Source organism: Cavia porcellus, unplaced genomic scaffold (assembly GCF_034190915.1).
Source record: "Cavia porcellus strain 051 isolate PalLab524CR breed Dunkin Hartley unplaced genomic scaffold, mCavPor4.1 scaffold_12, whole genome shotgun sequence".
Classification (NCBI taxonomy): domain Eukaryota; kingdom Metazoa; phylum Chordata; class Mammalia; order Rodentia; family Caviidae; genus Cavia; species Cavia porcellus.
The window spans coordinates 68,358,716-68,375,544 of NW_026947495.1; the positions used below are offsets into that span (position 1 = coordinate 68,358,716).

At 42.7% G+C, this 16,829-nt stretch overlaps 1 protein-coding gene across 2 annotated transcripts in view; it reads right to left on the reverse strand.

Annotated features, from left to right (window-relative positions):
- Window positions 1–14,862, reverse strand: part of Cerkl (ceramide kinase like) — a 112,964-nt gene extending 98,102 nt beyond the window's left edge. Inside the window, exon 1 of one of the 2 annotated variants that reach the window (XM_063259395.1) lies at window positions 14,419–14,862. In XM_063259395.1, coding sequence (XP_063115465.1) covers window positions 14,419–14,635 — 217 coding nt within the window. In that variant the 5' untranslated portion in view covers window positions 14,636–14,862. The remainder of the gene's footprint in view (window positions 1–14,418) is intronic. The other variant, XM_003478501.4, reaches the window with a different exon arrangement.
- Between the last annotated feature and the right edge of the window lie 1,967 nt (window positions 14,863–16,829).

Sequence of the window (16,829 nt, forward strand, 5' to 3'; positions counted from 1 at the left end):
AAAATCTGGAGAAAGGACTCAAACAAAAAAACAAAAGTGCTTCAGTTCTGAATTAAATTCAAAGTGTCCAAACAATCCATAGTGTATTTTCTCTTGAAAAGCAAAACAAAACCACACCAAAAAACAAAGAAGCAAAACAACAACAAAAACCCCAACATATTTCTGAGCTTTGCTCTCTGAAAAACCCAGGTAACAAGGGCCAGTGCAGAAGCCTTGGCAGTGGACAGGCTCGGAGCCCAAACCGTGGCTTCCACCCGCCCCTGGGCAAGGGAGTGGTAGTGACAGGGCTGACTGCCAGTGAGGCATGAAACCTTCCCTGTGAGCCTGGATGTTTCACTGTCCCAGAAAGCAACAAGCTGTGAGAGCCAGCCGAGGGGATGACGAAGGACCCAGCAGCTAAGCAGAAGGGGAGCCCATTCCACTGACTTTGCAAATGCAGGAATTTGAAACCCAATAATACCACTCACTGCAGGGAGCTCAAACAGTGTATTTGTTTAAAACCCTGAATTTGTAACAATGAACTTCACAGATCACTGGGACTGCTGGGGTTCCCCCACCCCAAACCTTTTTTTATGAGTATGCCTCTGTGTGTAACTTTTCCCAACTTTATTGGTACGTTTTACATATACATAAGATCATCTTCATCATAAGACATTCGTACCTACACATGTATTTTCACTCCTCTTTTGGTCCGATCCCCTTCCTCTCGCATCAACCCCTCCCCACTTTACAGGGCTTTGTTTCCATTTCATCCTTTATCTTTTTTTTGTTTTGTTTTGTTTTCCCTTTCCCCCATTCTTCTCCCTGTTTCCCCTTTTCTTTTAGACAATTTCCTCCCATTTCACAATATTTATCACATATTTTTAAAGAGTTTCAGTTTCTCACACCTGGAAACTCATATGTGATATTTACACATGAGTCCAACTTATTTCATTTACAGTATGGTCTCAAGTTGCATCAATGTACGTAGAAATGTCTCAAGTTTATTCTTCTTTATGGCTGAGTTGTACTCCATTGTATTTAAAGAACACATTATTTTCATCCATTCCTCTGTTGATGGGCATTTGGGTTGTTTCTAAGATCTAGCTGTTACAAACTGTGCTGCTACAAACATGAATACACATACACCACTGTGGTATGATGTTTTAAATTTTTCCAGGAAGAGACTCAGAAGGGCAAAATGAACCACAGTCATTCTCAGTGACGACAAGATCCCAAGCTCCTCCGATGAGAACAGCCGAGTTCATATCAGGAAGCCAGCATGGCAAGTTTCTTCTGCAGACTGAACAGCACACCATCTTCCCCTCCAGAGCCAGGAAACAATTCTCAAAATAAGGAGCAGAGCTCCCCCAAAGTGATGCGCAACCATTCCCAGCTCCTCTGATGATAACAGCCAAGTTCATAGCAGGGATGCCAGCATGACAAGCTCTTCCAGGAGAACCATCAGCCCCCAAAGAACCCAGAGCTCCACAGAAAACCAAGTTCGGCTTTCTTCCTTGACCACAATCCTCAGGTGGGCCATCCATGCTCCGCCACGCTGATTCAAGTCAGCTGGTGTTACAAGCTGACCACCAGGTATCAATCCACCACAACACTTACAGAAAACTACATGCTAAAAAATTGACTTTGTTCAAAAATAAATAAATAAATAAATGAGGGTAAGGCATTGGTGGGTTATAAGATTTAAAAGACATGGCAACCAACCACAATGCAGGCCTTATTTCAGTATTAACTTTCCAAAGGGGAGCTGTCAGGCGACTCCAAACACTGGCCATCTATTTAAAGTTATAAAACATTATATTAAATTGGGAGTACAGCACTGCGATTATATTTTTTAAATCTTTTATCCTTACAGACACATGCTGATATGTTCTTAGAGGACATTGTATGCTTAATAATAGCTTCCAATAATTCCAAGGAGAGGAGAGACATGGATAGGGAAGAGGTAAAATGAACATCAGGGCATGTTTGATGGCTTCCATGAAATGAATTTTTAAAAACTCCCAATCATCTCTCCCATTGACTACATCTACTCAGAAAGTGTAAGTGGCCAGAGAAATGGAATCATCTATGCCTGGTGGAAATGATTCAAAGGTCCTAATACACCAGATGACATTGTTGTAAAGGTTTCCGATTTTGGGTTAGAGGCTGTGCTGTTGCACGGGGTACCAGACAGACTCCTGAGGCCATTAAGGGACTCTGGCTTGCTTCAGAAAGCAGCACAGCCTAATGGTTACCATGCTCTCTGGGACAGTTTTCAATCTTAGCAACTCCATTACTACTGCAACTTTGGGCAAGTTAACACTTTAGGACTTTGGTGACAAAAAAAAAAAAAAAAAAAAAAACTTATCCAGGAAGGAGAAGCAAGATAAGCTACTCAGCACAGAACCTGGCAGAGTAAACACAAATATGAGTTCACTATTTTCAGTCAGGCACTGGGCTCTGCCGTGCAGCAGCTGTGGTAGCTTCCACATCCTATGAGACTCCTGGAACGTACGTGGGAATTTCCATGCGTCAGCTGGTGCAGTATTTTATACTTTGCCCAGGCTTACCATAGCTCCCAAGCACTATGCCAATGATGGAAAACAGTAAAAAGAAAATGACAAAGCTTATCATTTCATTGTTATTGTTTTTGTATGTCTGTGCTAACTTGCCTGCCTGTCTCCGGATTCAGTTATCACACTAAGGATCTTCAGCTTCTGCTCCCAGCCAAAGGTTAGCACAAGGTTTAACGTCCTACAACTCCATCCTACTCCCTTATTTCTCTTTAACTTTCTTCAGTATGCACCAGTTTTGCAAAACATGAGGGTGTCTAAAGAGGCGGGGCCACTAAGAGGTTTTAGCTTTACACACACACACACACACACACACACACGCACACATGCACACACGCGCGCATGCAGAACTTGTGCTCAGAATATATCACACCGCTCTTGGCCCAGTACTTCTAAAATACGGGCACAAGTTTAGTCACCTAGCTGGTCTTATGACTATTTTTAAAACTGTCTAGATTTGTAAGTGTGTGAAGCACAATCTAATAACCTATTTAAGAAATAGGCGAAGTGTAATAATAAGCAATAAGGTTCTAATGAGTATTTTAAGGCTGACATCCCAGACTTGTTCCTGGTCTTTTAAACAGGAACAATCCACTGCCCCAAATATGTAGGGCACAAAAATGCCAGGCGTAGACAGCAGTTACCTCCCCGCATACTCAGCTGCTCTGTTCTCTCTCTCTGCTGCTTCAGCTCTTTCATCCTTTAGCTCTGCCAAGTTTCTGTTTGTGCAGCTCACTGTGGGACCTCCCGCTTTGGACAGTCCTAAGAGTTACCCTGACCTCGGCCCAGCCCATCGGACCATCTGCATGTCGCTTGTCTTGTCCCCCTCGTGGGGACACTTCTTCCTGCACAGTTCCAGCCCTTCAGGTCTCACGGGGGATAGAAAGGTGGATAGAAAAGAGAACACAAAGGGCAGATGTCTGAAAAAGAACTTGCCTTCAGACAATACCGTGTAAAGCATTCAGAAGTCCCCTGTGGTTGCAGCATATCAGAAATAACATTAGTCTACAGACTTTCCTGGGATCAGAGAAGACCAGCTAGGTTAGCGACCACTTCATTTCACACATGCCCCTATCTTGCAAGAAACAAAATATGTTTTCCAGATTCCACTTCAAAAAATCATAATGCCTATGAGAGACAAAATGATTTGTATACAAAAAGACTTCAACTTTACTACCAGCTGAGCTAATGTACAAACAATACGAATTTTTGTATCTACATATTTTTTTTTCTTTTTTCCGATCCCGGAGATCAAACTTACAACCTCACGCTTGCCAGGCAGGCACTTAAGCTGCTGAGCTAAATCCCCAACCCCTGTATCTACATATTTTAAAGGAATTTGCTACGTGATATCCCTGAACTCAGTTATTTACCTATAAATAGATGTTTCAAGTTGCATGACTATATCAGCTCTACATAGTTAATTGTTTAAAATAATCTTCCTTTCGATATAGAAGAATAAAACTAAGGCCTAGAAGGAGAGGGAAAGAAAATTTTTGTTTGCTTCTCTGCAGTATGAGCCTCACACGATTGATAAATGCCCTAACCACTGACCTACCCTCCCTAGTTGGGAAGTAAAAGCAGTTTTCATCCCTCCATAGGTTAGAACTGCAGTACCCAATACAGTTGCCAAGTTAATTAGAATTAAATACAATTCAAAGTTCAGTTCTTCAGATACACTAGCCTCATTCCTCATGCTCAACAGTCACAGGCCACCGGCGGCAGCTCGGAGGGCTTGTTCAGGTATAGAGCACCCTGTCACCACAGGAGTCTTCACTTAGCAATCGAGGGTCACTCAGCGTTTGCTCTTCTGTGAGGACCCATTTACCTGATAAAACACTAAAATATTTGAGAAGATTTCTATGGTAAACGGACCTGTCAAACATATAAAACAAAACCTTGACGAACAGATAGTACATGCAGTTACTAGATGAACTTGTATCCTCACATCATCTTTTAAAAATTCATTCTCATCTGACAGCTCTGGAACAAGCAACTTTTTTTAAATAGAGGCACTTTCATATTAACTAGTATAGACTGTTGAATCAAAGCATCATGTCTCACTGAGTAATTAGCCCTTTAATAATTCACAGGAGTAATAGGTCATTTTGGGGGTTAACCCCTGCTTCCATTATTTCTGACCACGGGATCCACCAACAGATGTCTCATTTCGGAGTACACAACAGAACACCGGGTATCTGTTTCACATACATCTGTTCCCAAACAGCTTAGGCAGATTAATACTTAGAATATACCCTGCTTTGCTAAGTCTCACGTAATCACTGACTCTTGTTGTTTTAAAATAGGGGTGTTTCTTCTCACTTTTCTACGTTATGTTTCATGTTGCTAAGTTTTTAGTAAGTAGATGGCTATGTACACTTAAAGTTCAACAAATTAATTTTGATTCCCTTACAATAGTAAGAAACACTCTTGAGACCATATTTTGACACCAAACTTACTCAGATTTTTCTGGTCGTCACTAATTCAGATAAGCTCAGGGTGTAACAGGAATAGTTTGAAAGAAAATTCCTATCATGGAACTGTGCAACCTGAGATAATAAATATATGAAAAACAGTTGTAAACCTCAAGACCTGAAACATTGCTTTTCTAAATTATTTGAAACACAATATTCTAATGGGAAAATATATAAAATCTATGCTCCAAAGTTTAAGAGAGACTTCAGGAAGATGAAATAGAATAAATGATCAGCTACTGACTCTGTCTACCATGAAAAATATGATTACAACCAGCCTTGACCAACTGTTTTCCAGGAAATGGTTCCTTCTCTTCTAAAGACAAGAGCTGGGAAGAGGTGATTCCCCTCATCAGTGCCATGGTACAGAGGAAACAAATCACAGGGCCTGTATCTCCCATGTGCTTCTTCTAGTGAGAAATTCATTAGTGCTGCAAAATACACACACCAGAAAGTTGAACCTACTGACCACTCAAACCTGACTCGGAATTCTTTAATTAGACAAAATGCCCAGGCTTTTTCTTTAAAATGCAATTTCACAGGTGGTCAGAACAGACAGTACTTAAAGATAATTTAATAGAAACCCTTCACTTTGCAGCTGAATAAGCTGCTACAGGGGTTAAGGGCCTTGCCCAAATCTGTCACACATCTTGCTATTTACAAAGACCAGCTCTCAGGACCTGGAGTGTCCATGCCTCAAATCTGTCCTACACCAGATCAGAACAGATTATATACAGACAGGGGTGGGAGTGAAAATACAAGTGACTCCAGCTACAGCACTGTGTCACACTTCACAGTTCTGTGCTTTAGGAAATTGTGACTTTAATTTGGTAACTCCACTAATAATCAGCATTTGCCATGAAAACAGAACATCAATGCTCGTACATAGCAGTGGTGAAAGCTGTTTCCAGTGAATTCTAAAGAAGATTCTAAATCAGCACAGAAATGTATACAACACCTGTGCGTTCCTCCAGAGCCCTCCCTTTAGTGGACTGAGAAAAAGGGAAAACAACACAGTTCCCACACAAGACAGCATTGTGGGCCTCTGACATGTGTCACAGAGACCCCTAAATGGTTCATAACGGCACTAAAATCTGAGCTTAGTATTGTCTAACCCCACCTGTCAGTATGTTTCCTGTAGCTGTTGATTTATGGGAAACAGATAAAACATATCCAGCTACATCAGACAGTATATGTATGCTGCTTTAGAATGAATACAACTGCTGGTATCTTCTGGGTCAATATAAAATTTCAAATGAAAGCTTTCTACCTGGTAAGCATGTGTTCCTAGAAGTTTGTCCTTCATTGAGATTAAAAGCCATACAATACCATTCTCCCAAAACTGTTATACAGATTCAGTGCAATCCCAATGAAAATACCATCAACATACCTCATAGATCTAGAGAAATCACTCCTAAAATTCATCTGGAACCAAAAGAGACCTAGAATAGCAGAGATAATTCTAAGCAGCAAAGGCAAGGTAGGAGGCATCACAATCCCTGACTTTAAGTTACACTACAAAGCAACTATAGTAAAATCAACATGGTACTGGGATAAAAACAGATCTGAAGATCAGTGGAATAGATTAGAAGATACAACCACAACTACAAACACACTCAACCACCTTATTTTTGATAAAGGGCCAAACATGTTCACTGGAAGAATGACAGTCTCTCTCTAATAAATGGTGTTGGAAAAACTGGCTCTCCATATGCCAAAACTAAAACTAGATCCAAGCCTATCCCCATGTGCTAAAATAAAATCTAAATGGATCAAAGATCTGAATATTAAATCAGAAACACTAAATCTGTTGGAAAACAAATTAGGTAAAAGTCTTGAAGACATAGGGGTAGGTAGAGAATTCATGAACAGGAATCAAACCACACAGGAAATACTTCCCAGAATCAATAACTGGGATCACATCTTATTAAAAAGTTTCTTCACGTCAAAAGAAATCTCCAGCATAGTGAAAAGAAAACCCACAAAACGGGAAAAAATCTTAGTGAACTGTCCCTCAGACAAAGGACTTCTGTCTAAAACATATAAAGAGTTCTGACCCTCGAAATTCAAAGATCCAATCCAAAAATGGGCATCTGAGATTAATACACAGTTCTCAGATGAAGAAATACAAATGGAAAATAAATACATGAAAAAATTATCATCATCATTGGTCATTAGAGAAATGCAAATTAAAACCACACTGAGATTCCATCTCACTCTAGAAAGAATGGCCAGGATCAAGAAAACTACCAACAACAATGCTGGAGAGGCTGTGGGGAAAAGAACTCTCCTACACTGCTGGTAGAGATCACAGTCTGGAGATTCCTCAAAAAGCTGGGATTAGAAGTTCCATTCAATCCAGCTATTCTACTTCTAGACATATGCCCAGCAGACCTGAAAGAAAACATCATACCACAGTGATATATGTGCACCAATGTTTATAGCAGCACAATTTGTAATAGCCAGATCTTGGATGGAAACCTAAGTGTCCATCAACTGAGGAATAGATAAAAAATTTGTGATATTTTTATACAATGGAGTACTACGCAGCTATAAAGATATTGAGATATTTATAAATAAATGGATGCATTTATAAATAAATGGATCACATTGAGATATTTATATATAAATGAACGCAACTTTAGACCACACTCTTAAGCGAAATAAATCAAACTCACATGTATAAATACTGTATAGTCTCTCTAGTGTAAGAAATGGTAAGAGTACATAAGAGTTTATGGTTATCATGATTCCCCATAACATTGCTTTGAAGCCTTATAATGTTTGCATTCATTAGTTGGAATGGTTTCATCCCAGTTTGTTTGATTTTATTATCTGTGATAGTATAAACAACTATTTTGAAGAAAACAAGACATTATAATAGCCACTACTGATATAATATCATCTTACTCTGAAGTCCTACCATGCTTTTAATCTTGTTTCCATTGGTTCTATCATACTGTATCTTACTGGATTTTATTATGTGTGACAGTATAAACAAATTTTCTATGGAAAATGAGATGACATAGTAGCCATTGTTCGTTCTCTGTTATTTGGTTCTGAATGCCTTGTAATACTTTATTCTCTTGAATGGTTTTACGCTATTTTGTTATGTTTGATACTATTGTATATGAAGTTATGCTCAACTATTTCAAAGAAAGAGACATCATGGTAGTTACTGTTAATTACAGGCTGTCTTGTGGTGAAATATTGTGTTGCTTACACTGTTCTGATCTGCTTTGTTATGTCCTCTTTTGTCTTAATCTCTTTACAATTAAAAAAAAAACATACAATCGACCAGCAATGACATTTGAAAGTTCACAGCTCTTAAGATACCTGACCTGTGACAGTACAAGCACGGTGTGGAATACGCAGCGTACTCTGGTGCTCTGCCTGCATTCCCTTGCTGAACTTTCTTCCTGCATTTTGGTGCCTGGCACCATGCGGGGTGGTGCATGGAAAGCTGCTCACCCTTGGCCCTGTACTAGGTCACGGACAGCTTGCTTGACAACTACCAGAGAATAACACCAACGAACTCATGTCTGAGTCTTCAAGTAAAATGGCCATAATCCTGAGATTCTACGGGAGAGGTCATCAGAGACACCACTGTAAGCAATAAAAAAAAAGACATTTCCTGAGCCTATCATGCCTTTTGGTACGCACATGGTGGCATCCTGACCTAGCCCTGCTCAGGGCCTTCTACCCTGCAGCCAGATGACATGGGACTTTCCTGGCACACCCCTCACAGTGGAAAAGTAGGCCAATGCCTATGTTACAAATCCTGGAGTAACACGGAGTTTGAAAAACCCCCAGAAGGAGTTTAATACAATGGGGGAAAACTTTTAGTCAATGTCTCAGTGTATGAGATTCAATTATGCCTACTGGGAAAGAAAAAAAAACCTATAATGAATCTTCATTAGTTTTAATGAATGCAAACATGTGAGCACAAATGAAGCCAATTCCCAGTAGCTGGAACAGCAAAGAAAGGACAGAATGTAGAGAACTATTTCTGTAACCCTTCTTATTATGGAGTGGTAAAATACCGGAAATATAACACTACATTTACAAAGAGGGAGAGGAGGGAAGAGATAGGACTCCTGCAGGTAAGAGGAATCGACCTTAAGGGGGAGTGCAGTATCCAAGCTACCATAAGATACAGCTAAATTGAAGCTCAAGAAGCCAGCAAATCAGTTCTTTTTGTTTAACAAATACTGGTTGTGTATGTGCCTGATACTCTTCGAGTTGCAGGCAGGAAACACATGGATGTTCAGAGTATCTTCCTTTTCCTCATCTGATCCAGTCTCCATCCTTCTCCCTCTGGTCTGTGCGCTGGGAAGCCACACTCTGGAGGACATCTTCCTTTCTGCCTTCCAGGTACCTTTGGACTTGGTATGGGATAGGCAAGGTAGTCTGGGTGCCTCAGTTTCCACCTCCCTCCCAAAACACTGAGAAAGCAGCCAAGCGGAGGCAAAGGCCACAGCTCCCATTCAGTAACCTCTTCTTCCCCAGTCTCTTTAAATTCAGCCCCAGCCACCTGCTGCTTTATTTTGCTCTTGGGGGTCAGAATGGTATCACCTGCCCATTTATTACAAGTCCTAAGAGTGTCTATCCTTACATCTTGCTTATGTTTTTATAAATACAGTAGTTCCCAGGTAGTCTTGAATCCTACTACACATAAGTTCTGTGAAACCACAAAAGTGGATCCAAAAACCAAAGGCAACTAAGTGATATTGGCAGATTATATTTACCATGTGGACACTCTGGACAAAAGGATGATTTGTGTCCCAGATGAGATGGAACAGGTTGGCATAAGATTTCACGCCACTGAAAATGGTACAAAATGTCCTTATGAATTTGTTTACTTCTGGAACTTTCCATTCAATATTTTCAAGGGCAAAAGGAGTCAGGAAAAGTGAAAACTCAGATTGGGAGAGGGCTACCATACTGCTTCTTAAAAATACTTCATGCTAATATAAATTATTTCCACCATTCTTAAAAATACTTCATGCTAATATACATTTATTTGCTACTAGATCAATAATATGCAAAAATACCTGCCCTCTTGAGTGGATGGTAGTTGGGTAGACAGGCCACAGAAATTATACAGCTTATAAAATGAATATCATTGAAGAATAAAAGCAGTGAAAGGAGCCAAAAAAGTACATAGAAGGGAATTTTAAGCAGCTGATTAGAGAAAGCTTTATTAAGAAGGTAATGTTTGAGCACCAGCTCAAAAGTGGTGAAGGAATAGGCCACGAGAGATCAGAAAGGACCGAGCTGAGGAATGGTTGGTGGATCTGAAAAGGAAGGTGCTTTTGAGAAATATTCAGCAAACAGAGGAGAAAGAGAGAGTGGCTGGTTAAACCATCAGTAAAGCACACTGAGGCTGGGGTTATCTTCAGCACCCTAGCTCAGATAACACATTCCATAAGCTTCCTAAATAGTCCCTCTCATATTAAGCCAAAAGATTTACAATTTATTTATGTAAATCTATGATGTATATAAGACAAACAATTCTATTTTCTACCCTAATTACTGTACCACAAGTTACTGACACATAAAAAGCAAAGTTAAATGTACTGATGACCAGCTCTGAACAACTAGTGAGTTCCAGAAGCATCATATGGAATACAATGCTAAGACTTATCCTAAGGGACAAGAAAAGTTGCTTCTCTTGTAGACATCCCAAGTTTGTGACACTCCTAAAGGCAGATGAGAACAGGTGGTGATATTTCACAGAAAGCACTAAATAAATGACTACTCACCAGACTCCTTGGGAGACCAAATCTGACAAGCACCCAGAATGAAGCCCCAGGGGAAAATGGAAAACTTGGTGCTCTGATGTCACAAAAACAGTGATAAAAATGAAAACAGCAGAGTCAAAGACAAATGGAGTAATCCATCAAGGTTAAGGCCAAAATTTCTCATTCGACTTGACAATTAGAAAACCACTGGTGACCTTTCTCTAGTGGCTGAGGAGTAAGTCAGGGGTGAACTCATCAGGCAGCCACAGGGAACCACTTTTGGAGCCTACTGGAGTGAGGAGGGATGGAACAATTGCAGAGCGGAGCTTACAGGATCAGGGCAGGGTACAGACAGAGAGGGGCCCGCCCGAGTAGGGGGATCCTGAGCTTCTCACTCAGCTCCAGTAAAGATCTCATTGAGAAAGAAACCTAAGGAAGGTAAGATCAAGACCTCCCCAAGGCAGAAGAGACAGCCTTGGAGAGAGACAACAAATCTCCACACCATGGCGGTGGCAGAGGCAAGAGAAGTGGACCGAAGGGGAAGTTTATGCCAACGGAAGAGTTCTAGGTCAGAAGGTGAATGGAGATCATAAGAGACCATCACCAACGGTGGGCTTGAGACAAAGATGAACAATGTGAACCACACAACGGAGTTATAAGTAAATACAGAAGAAAAGAGGGGGCTGTGTACGCTTTGTATTTTATTTTATTGTTATTTTATTTGGTACCAGGGATTGAACTCATGACTTTGAGCTTGCCAGTCAGGCACTTATGCTGCTGATCTAAATCCTCAGTCCAATGTAAGCTTTATATTTTCTGCTAAATAAAACCTGAACTATTACTCAACCTTGTCTTCAGGCTTCTGTTTGCCTGTGAAATATTGTCCTCCTGCTGTGTCCTGACAGATGTCACCAAGGTACCAGTCACTTATTTCCAAGCAATGGCTTCCCATATCCCACCTTTATTTTATTCCCTTAGCCTGGAATTTTCCTTCCATTCCCATCACACTATTAATGGACTGAAGTCTAGCCAGAATCTCAGCCTAGGGCCATAATAAGAAATAAAGTCTTTGTGAAGGAATTAATGATTTTTAAAATGAGATCACCCTGGATCTAGGGTCGATCTTACATCCACTGAGTACTGTCCTCATAAGGGGAGAAGACACACAAAGAAGGGAAATCCACGGGACACAACCACTGAGCTAGGCTGGCTCAAGCCAAAGGATGCAGGAGACACATGCAAGGGAGGTTCCTGCAGACCTTCACAGGAGCTGTGGCCTTAGAACTGAGGGCCTCGCACATGCCAGGCAAGGGCTCTGCCCCTGGGCTGCACCTCAGTCCCCAGACATCTCGATTTCCTCCTCCTGGCTTCCAGAAGGGAGAAAAGAATAGACTTTGGTTTTAATTCTCCAAATTTGTGGTAATTTGATGCCAACTAAAACAACATCATAACCCCTCATAAAATACATTTCAATTTTTCTATCTTTTTTCTTACAATTCAAACAGTTTTGCAAGTAAAAATTAAAATAGAAAATCACTCCACTGTGACAACACTCCTATCAAGAGCAGATACCTCCCTCTTCTATGAACACACCCAAATCTTTAAAGGCATGGCCCATATCTTAAGGATCTTTGTATCACCTCCCAAAATATGTATCAGTTGCTACTATATGATAAATGATTGTCTGATGACATATCATTTAGAGTCCTATGTCTGTCTTCAAAGGTAACATTTCCTTGACGGCAAAGATCAGATTGTCTGTCTATCTGTCTTCATGGTACCTAGCAAAGGATCTTAGCACTAACTACCAAAATCTTTGGTAACAAGTGCTAATCAGATTAACATCTTCATTGAGCAGATATCACATACTAAACTAAAATTTTTTTTCTGCTGAAAAAAAAAAAAAACCCCAAAAGTAAATACTGAGGTTTGGGGGGTTTTTGAGTCTCCCATCTTGCCTTGGAAGCTTCATACATGAGCCCCCATCCTACAGCGAAGGGTGGTACACCTGTTCTTCCAAGCCACCCTTGAACCTGGTGATGAACAGCACCGTCACTGTGGTTGTGCTCATTTACCCTGCCAAGGAGACCACCCGTTAGTTGAAATTTTGACCACGATAGCCCCATCAAATAAATTAGCATCTTTGCTTATTATTCAAGATTGAACGCTAAAGATCAATGGTCTTTTATTTCATCAGTGAACATTCAAGCCTTGAGTGGCTTAACTGTCACACTGTGCCCTCCTGAGTACTGTAACTTTGATATAATTATATTACAGTTCTATTCTCATTTCATTTGTCTTTTTCCACTTGCATCTAAACTAATTCAACATCAAGCAGGATTTCTTCTATTGCACATCTTCATACCTTGAGCTCTCTGCTATGTGAAAACAGCTTTTAATTTCTTCCACAAATAGAAATACTTCCTCAGGTGCCAAGTTTCTGTGGCTCCAATTTTAGAGGCCCAACTCGATTCAAATACCAAGTATTCATTACAAAGAAAAAATGTCACACTCACATGAAGGAAAAGAAAAACAAAGGAAAAAATTAAGCAAAATTTAGTACTTCTAACCTTTAGAGTTGGGAAACTGTCAAGATGTTTTAAACTTCTATTATCAGTAGTGCTAATTAAACTTAATTTCCCTCACTCTCTACTCAATATAAAATTGCATTTTTTTTCATGTTACGGCTTGCTTTTTTGTGTGTAGCAACACTGAGACATTAATTCGTGTGGTCTTTCATTATAAAATTCTAATTCTACAGTATTTCAGCTTCATTGTAGGTTAAATTGGCTCTTGTGGGCTTAAGTGTATTATAAACTTCTATATCCCATAACTCGAGTGGATTTAAAGACTAATAGAATAATTCCATATCCATACAGCTAGCTTTTGACTTCAAAGGTTCTAGAAAATTCTCCTGAAACCTTTTTAATTAAATTCAAGGCGGTGCACCCTTAATTCACCACCACATGGTTTCACCTCGTTAGACTTTGGAGGAAGAAACTTTAAAACATACACTTTCCTGTTCTGCAACAAATAATAGCACACTGTCTTGTCTGGTAGAATAAGACACCTGACTTTTAATTTCGTAAATATGCATTTAATTTAAATCGGCGTGTACCACATTCCAAAGTTTTCCACTAAGTCATCTCCAGATTGACTTGCAATACTTCTACTGTAAATGTGCAACCAGATAGCACTCCCTAAGAAAAATTGTAAGTCAGTAACCAGCAAACGCAAATAACCACCCTGTCACGCCACGTTCTAGTCAGTATAGTTTCCGGACTGGGCCCCAAAAGGCGGAAAGTGAGATTTGCAGGAAAATCTAGGGCCTCTGTGACGCTGGGATTCAAGGATCAGAAATCAGCAAAGTGAGACTGGCTTCAGGACCTCGGGGTAGCCATCAGCGTGCCCTCCAAAGTTGGGCGGAAACTTCCTGGGCTCGGAGGGCGGAGTGGGCGACCGTGGACCGACCTCGGCTCCTCTACCCTGGGAGCGCACTTTGCTCCTGGAGCTTGGGGAGCACCGGGGTGCGCGGGTCCCCAGGGGCGGAGGGGGCGGAGTCTTGGGGCGCAGGAGGAGCCGGGGCTGGGGGAGGGGAGCGCGGGCCGGGTTGCGCAGAGGGGCGCAGGCGAGGGACCCACTCACCCACGGGGCGCTGGGGCCGAATCGGGCGCCAGCGCAGGACGCGCTCGCCCAGCTCCACGTCGCAGCCGCCCCTCCCGATCTCGAAGATGCCCCGGAGCAGGATCCGCTCGGGCGCCGCCTGGGTCTCGGCGGGAGGCTGGGGCCGCGCCGGGGGCGCCTCCTCCTCCCGGCCGCCCTCCAGGGCGCTCACCCGGCTCCCGCGTCTCCCCCGGGGCATGGCGAGGCCTGGGCCTGGGTCCAGCGAGGCCTTCGAAGGCCGAGGTGGAGGCCAAGCCCGCCGGGTTCCAGCGGGTTCCGGCCGCGTCCGGCGCTGCCCGGCAACGCGCGCCCGCTGAGACGGGGGCGGGGCCGTTCGGGTTGCGGTCGGGCCGCCCCGCGCGCGGAGCTGCAGCACCCCGAAGCCTCCGCGCTGGGCCGGGGGTGCGCCACCCCGCTGGGCGCCTCCTTTTTAACAGAATTTAGCGCGCTGCACTAACCTGAGCCCTAAAGCCAGTGCTCCTCAGATTTAGCGCGCGCGTCTTGGGGGCAGCTTACGAAAATGCAGCTGCTTGTTGAACAAGTCTGCAAATACTGTATTTCTAAAAAGTGTCCAAGAGTCTGCGGATGCTCTGTGTGTCCGCTGCCCTTCTAGGGGTGAGGTAGCACTTCGCAGGGCCGGGAGAGTTTACACCGCTCTAGTGGAGTGGGTGCTGACTCATGGCACCTGGGGTTTCTTCCCCGAAGATTTGCACTGGCTACCTTTGGCTCTGCAGCAAAGTGGCTCTGTGCAGTCTTGAGGATCCTGATTTCCCAGAATAGCTCCCTTGCAGTGTCGCCTCTGCCTGGATCTGGCATTCCTGGAGAGAGATGCCAGGCAACAGCATTCCTTCTCCAAAAGGCCACTGCTATCAAGTACTGTCACCTGGACAAAAAGAGCTGGCACGGGGAGACATTCCTCAAATTAGCTGTTAGTTTGGAAAGCTGGAGGCCAGAGACCCTGGTTCTCAGGTGTGGCTGCTTATTAGAGTTACCTGGGGAGTTTTTAAAAATCCAGTTTACCCAGGCCACATTCAAGTCAGTTAGGTCAGACTCTGCGGGTAGGGCTCAGACTTTTAAGTTTTGCAGAAGATTCTAGTTTTTAGCTAACACTGAGACCATCAGGCTTTAAGTAATTTACCACGGAGAGCTGATAATTTGTACAGGAGCAGATTTGGGAGGTTAAAGCATGAAACCTTTTTACAAAGGCATTCTTTGAGCTAAACCAGGAGCTAAAGGAGTTAAATTCATAGCTGTGAAACTAGGACCAGCACACTAATGCCTAAACAATTCCATCAAATACACAGCTATTTCTCATCTTGTTCTTATGGTCACCCTCAGCGTCAGACGGAAGAGCTGACTAGCTCAGACGGTTTGCAGGCCTAGCCAAATCCATTTCAAACACAATGTGCCCAAGTGCCAGTTGAGCTAGGTCTCTGTACCGTTTCCTGCACTTGAAGCAAACACTCACGCTTCCAGGGTACGCTTCAGGTTGATCTCATTGCAGTGAGCTGCTTCTTGGGGCAGAAATACAGCTGCTCCTGAGCCCCATGCAGGCTCCTGGTGGCTCCCTCAGCAGTCATGGGTGGAAACGGCGTGGTGGTGCAGGGTGAATCTCAGTTCTGGAGTCAGCATCTTATATTCACTGCTGTCAGGCAATCAAGGCGATTGGAGCTCACTAGCATTTTAAAAGCTCACTGAGAGGCAGGGCAAATAGGCCAAGCCTGTGGCTATGTTTTGAGGACCTTTGAAAAGGAGAACACTGCTGTTTTTCAAGCTTCAGTCTGGCCATGAGTCAAAAACGTTGACTTTGAAGTGTGTGGATGATGGAAAAAATAAGTAGTAGGAAGCCAGAAGTGGGAAATAGGAAGGACTTTCCCTCTGGCGCCCTGTCCTCCTCCATGACTAAACACTGCAGTCCCGCCCGGCGTGGTCTTCAGATTCTGTACACACACATCAGCTCCATGCTTTACAAGTGGAGTACAACTGAAAAATAGTGCAAACGTGTAAACATGTTTACATGGATTACAGGGAATGACACTTGGCCATTATTCCTCCTCACACCTACCGTTCTTGCCACTTTAGAAGCAGTTGTGAAATCTTTCATGAGTACCTTGCATTGTACTGTCAGGGGTGCCTCAGTGTCCTCAACTGATTTCAGGCATTGACCTGGCCTGGTCATTTTGAATTTGAGAAAGAGCCAGAAGTTGCCTGGTGCCAGACCCTGTCTGTTGTGTGCTTCTGAGCCTCCTTTTCCTCTGGATAGCCCTCGGCAGCAGTGTTTGCTGTATTTCTTGCCACACTTTGGATGGTCATTTGTTTTCACAGAGTCCTAAGTTCCAACATGGCGTGGATCTCAGGAGACACTGCTGGTTCTCCCCCTGGAAGGGCTGCAG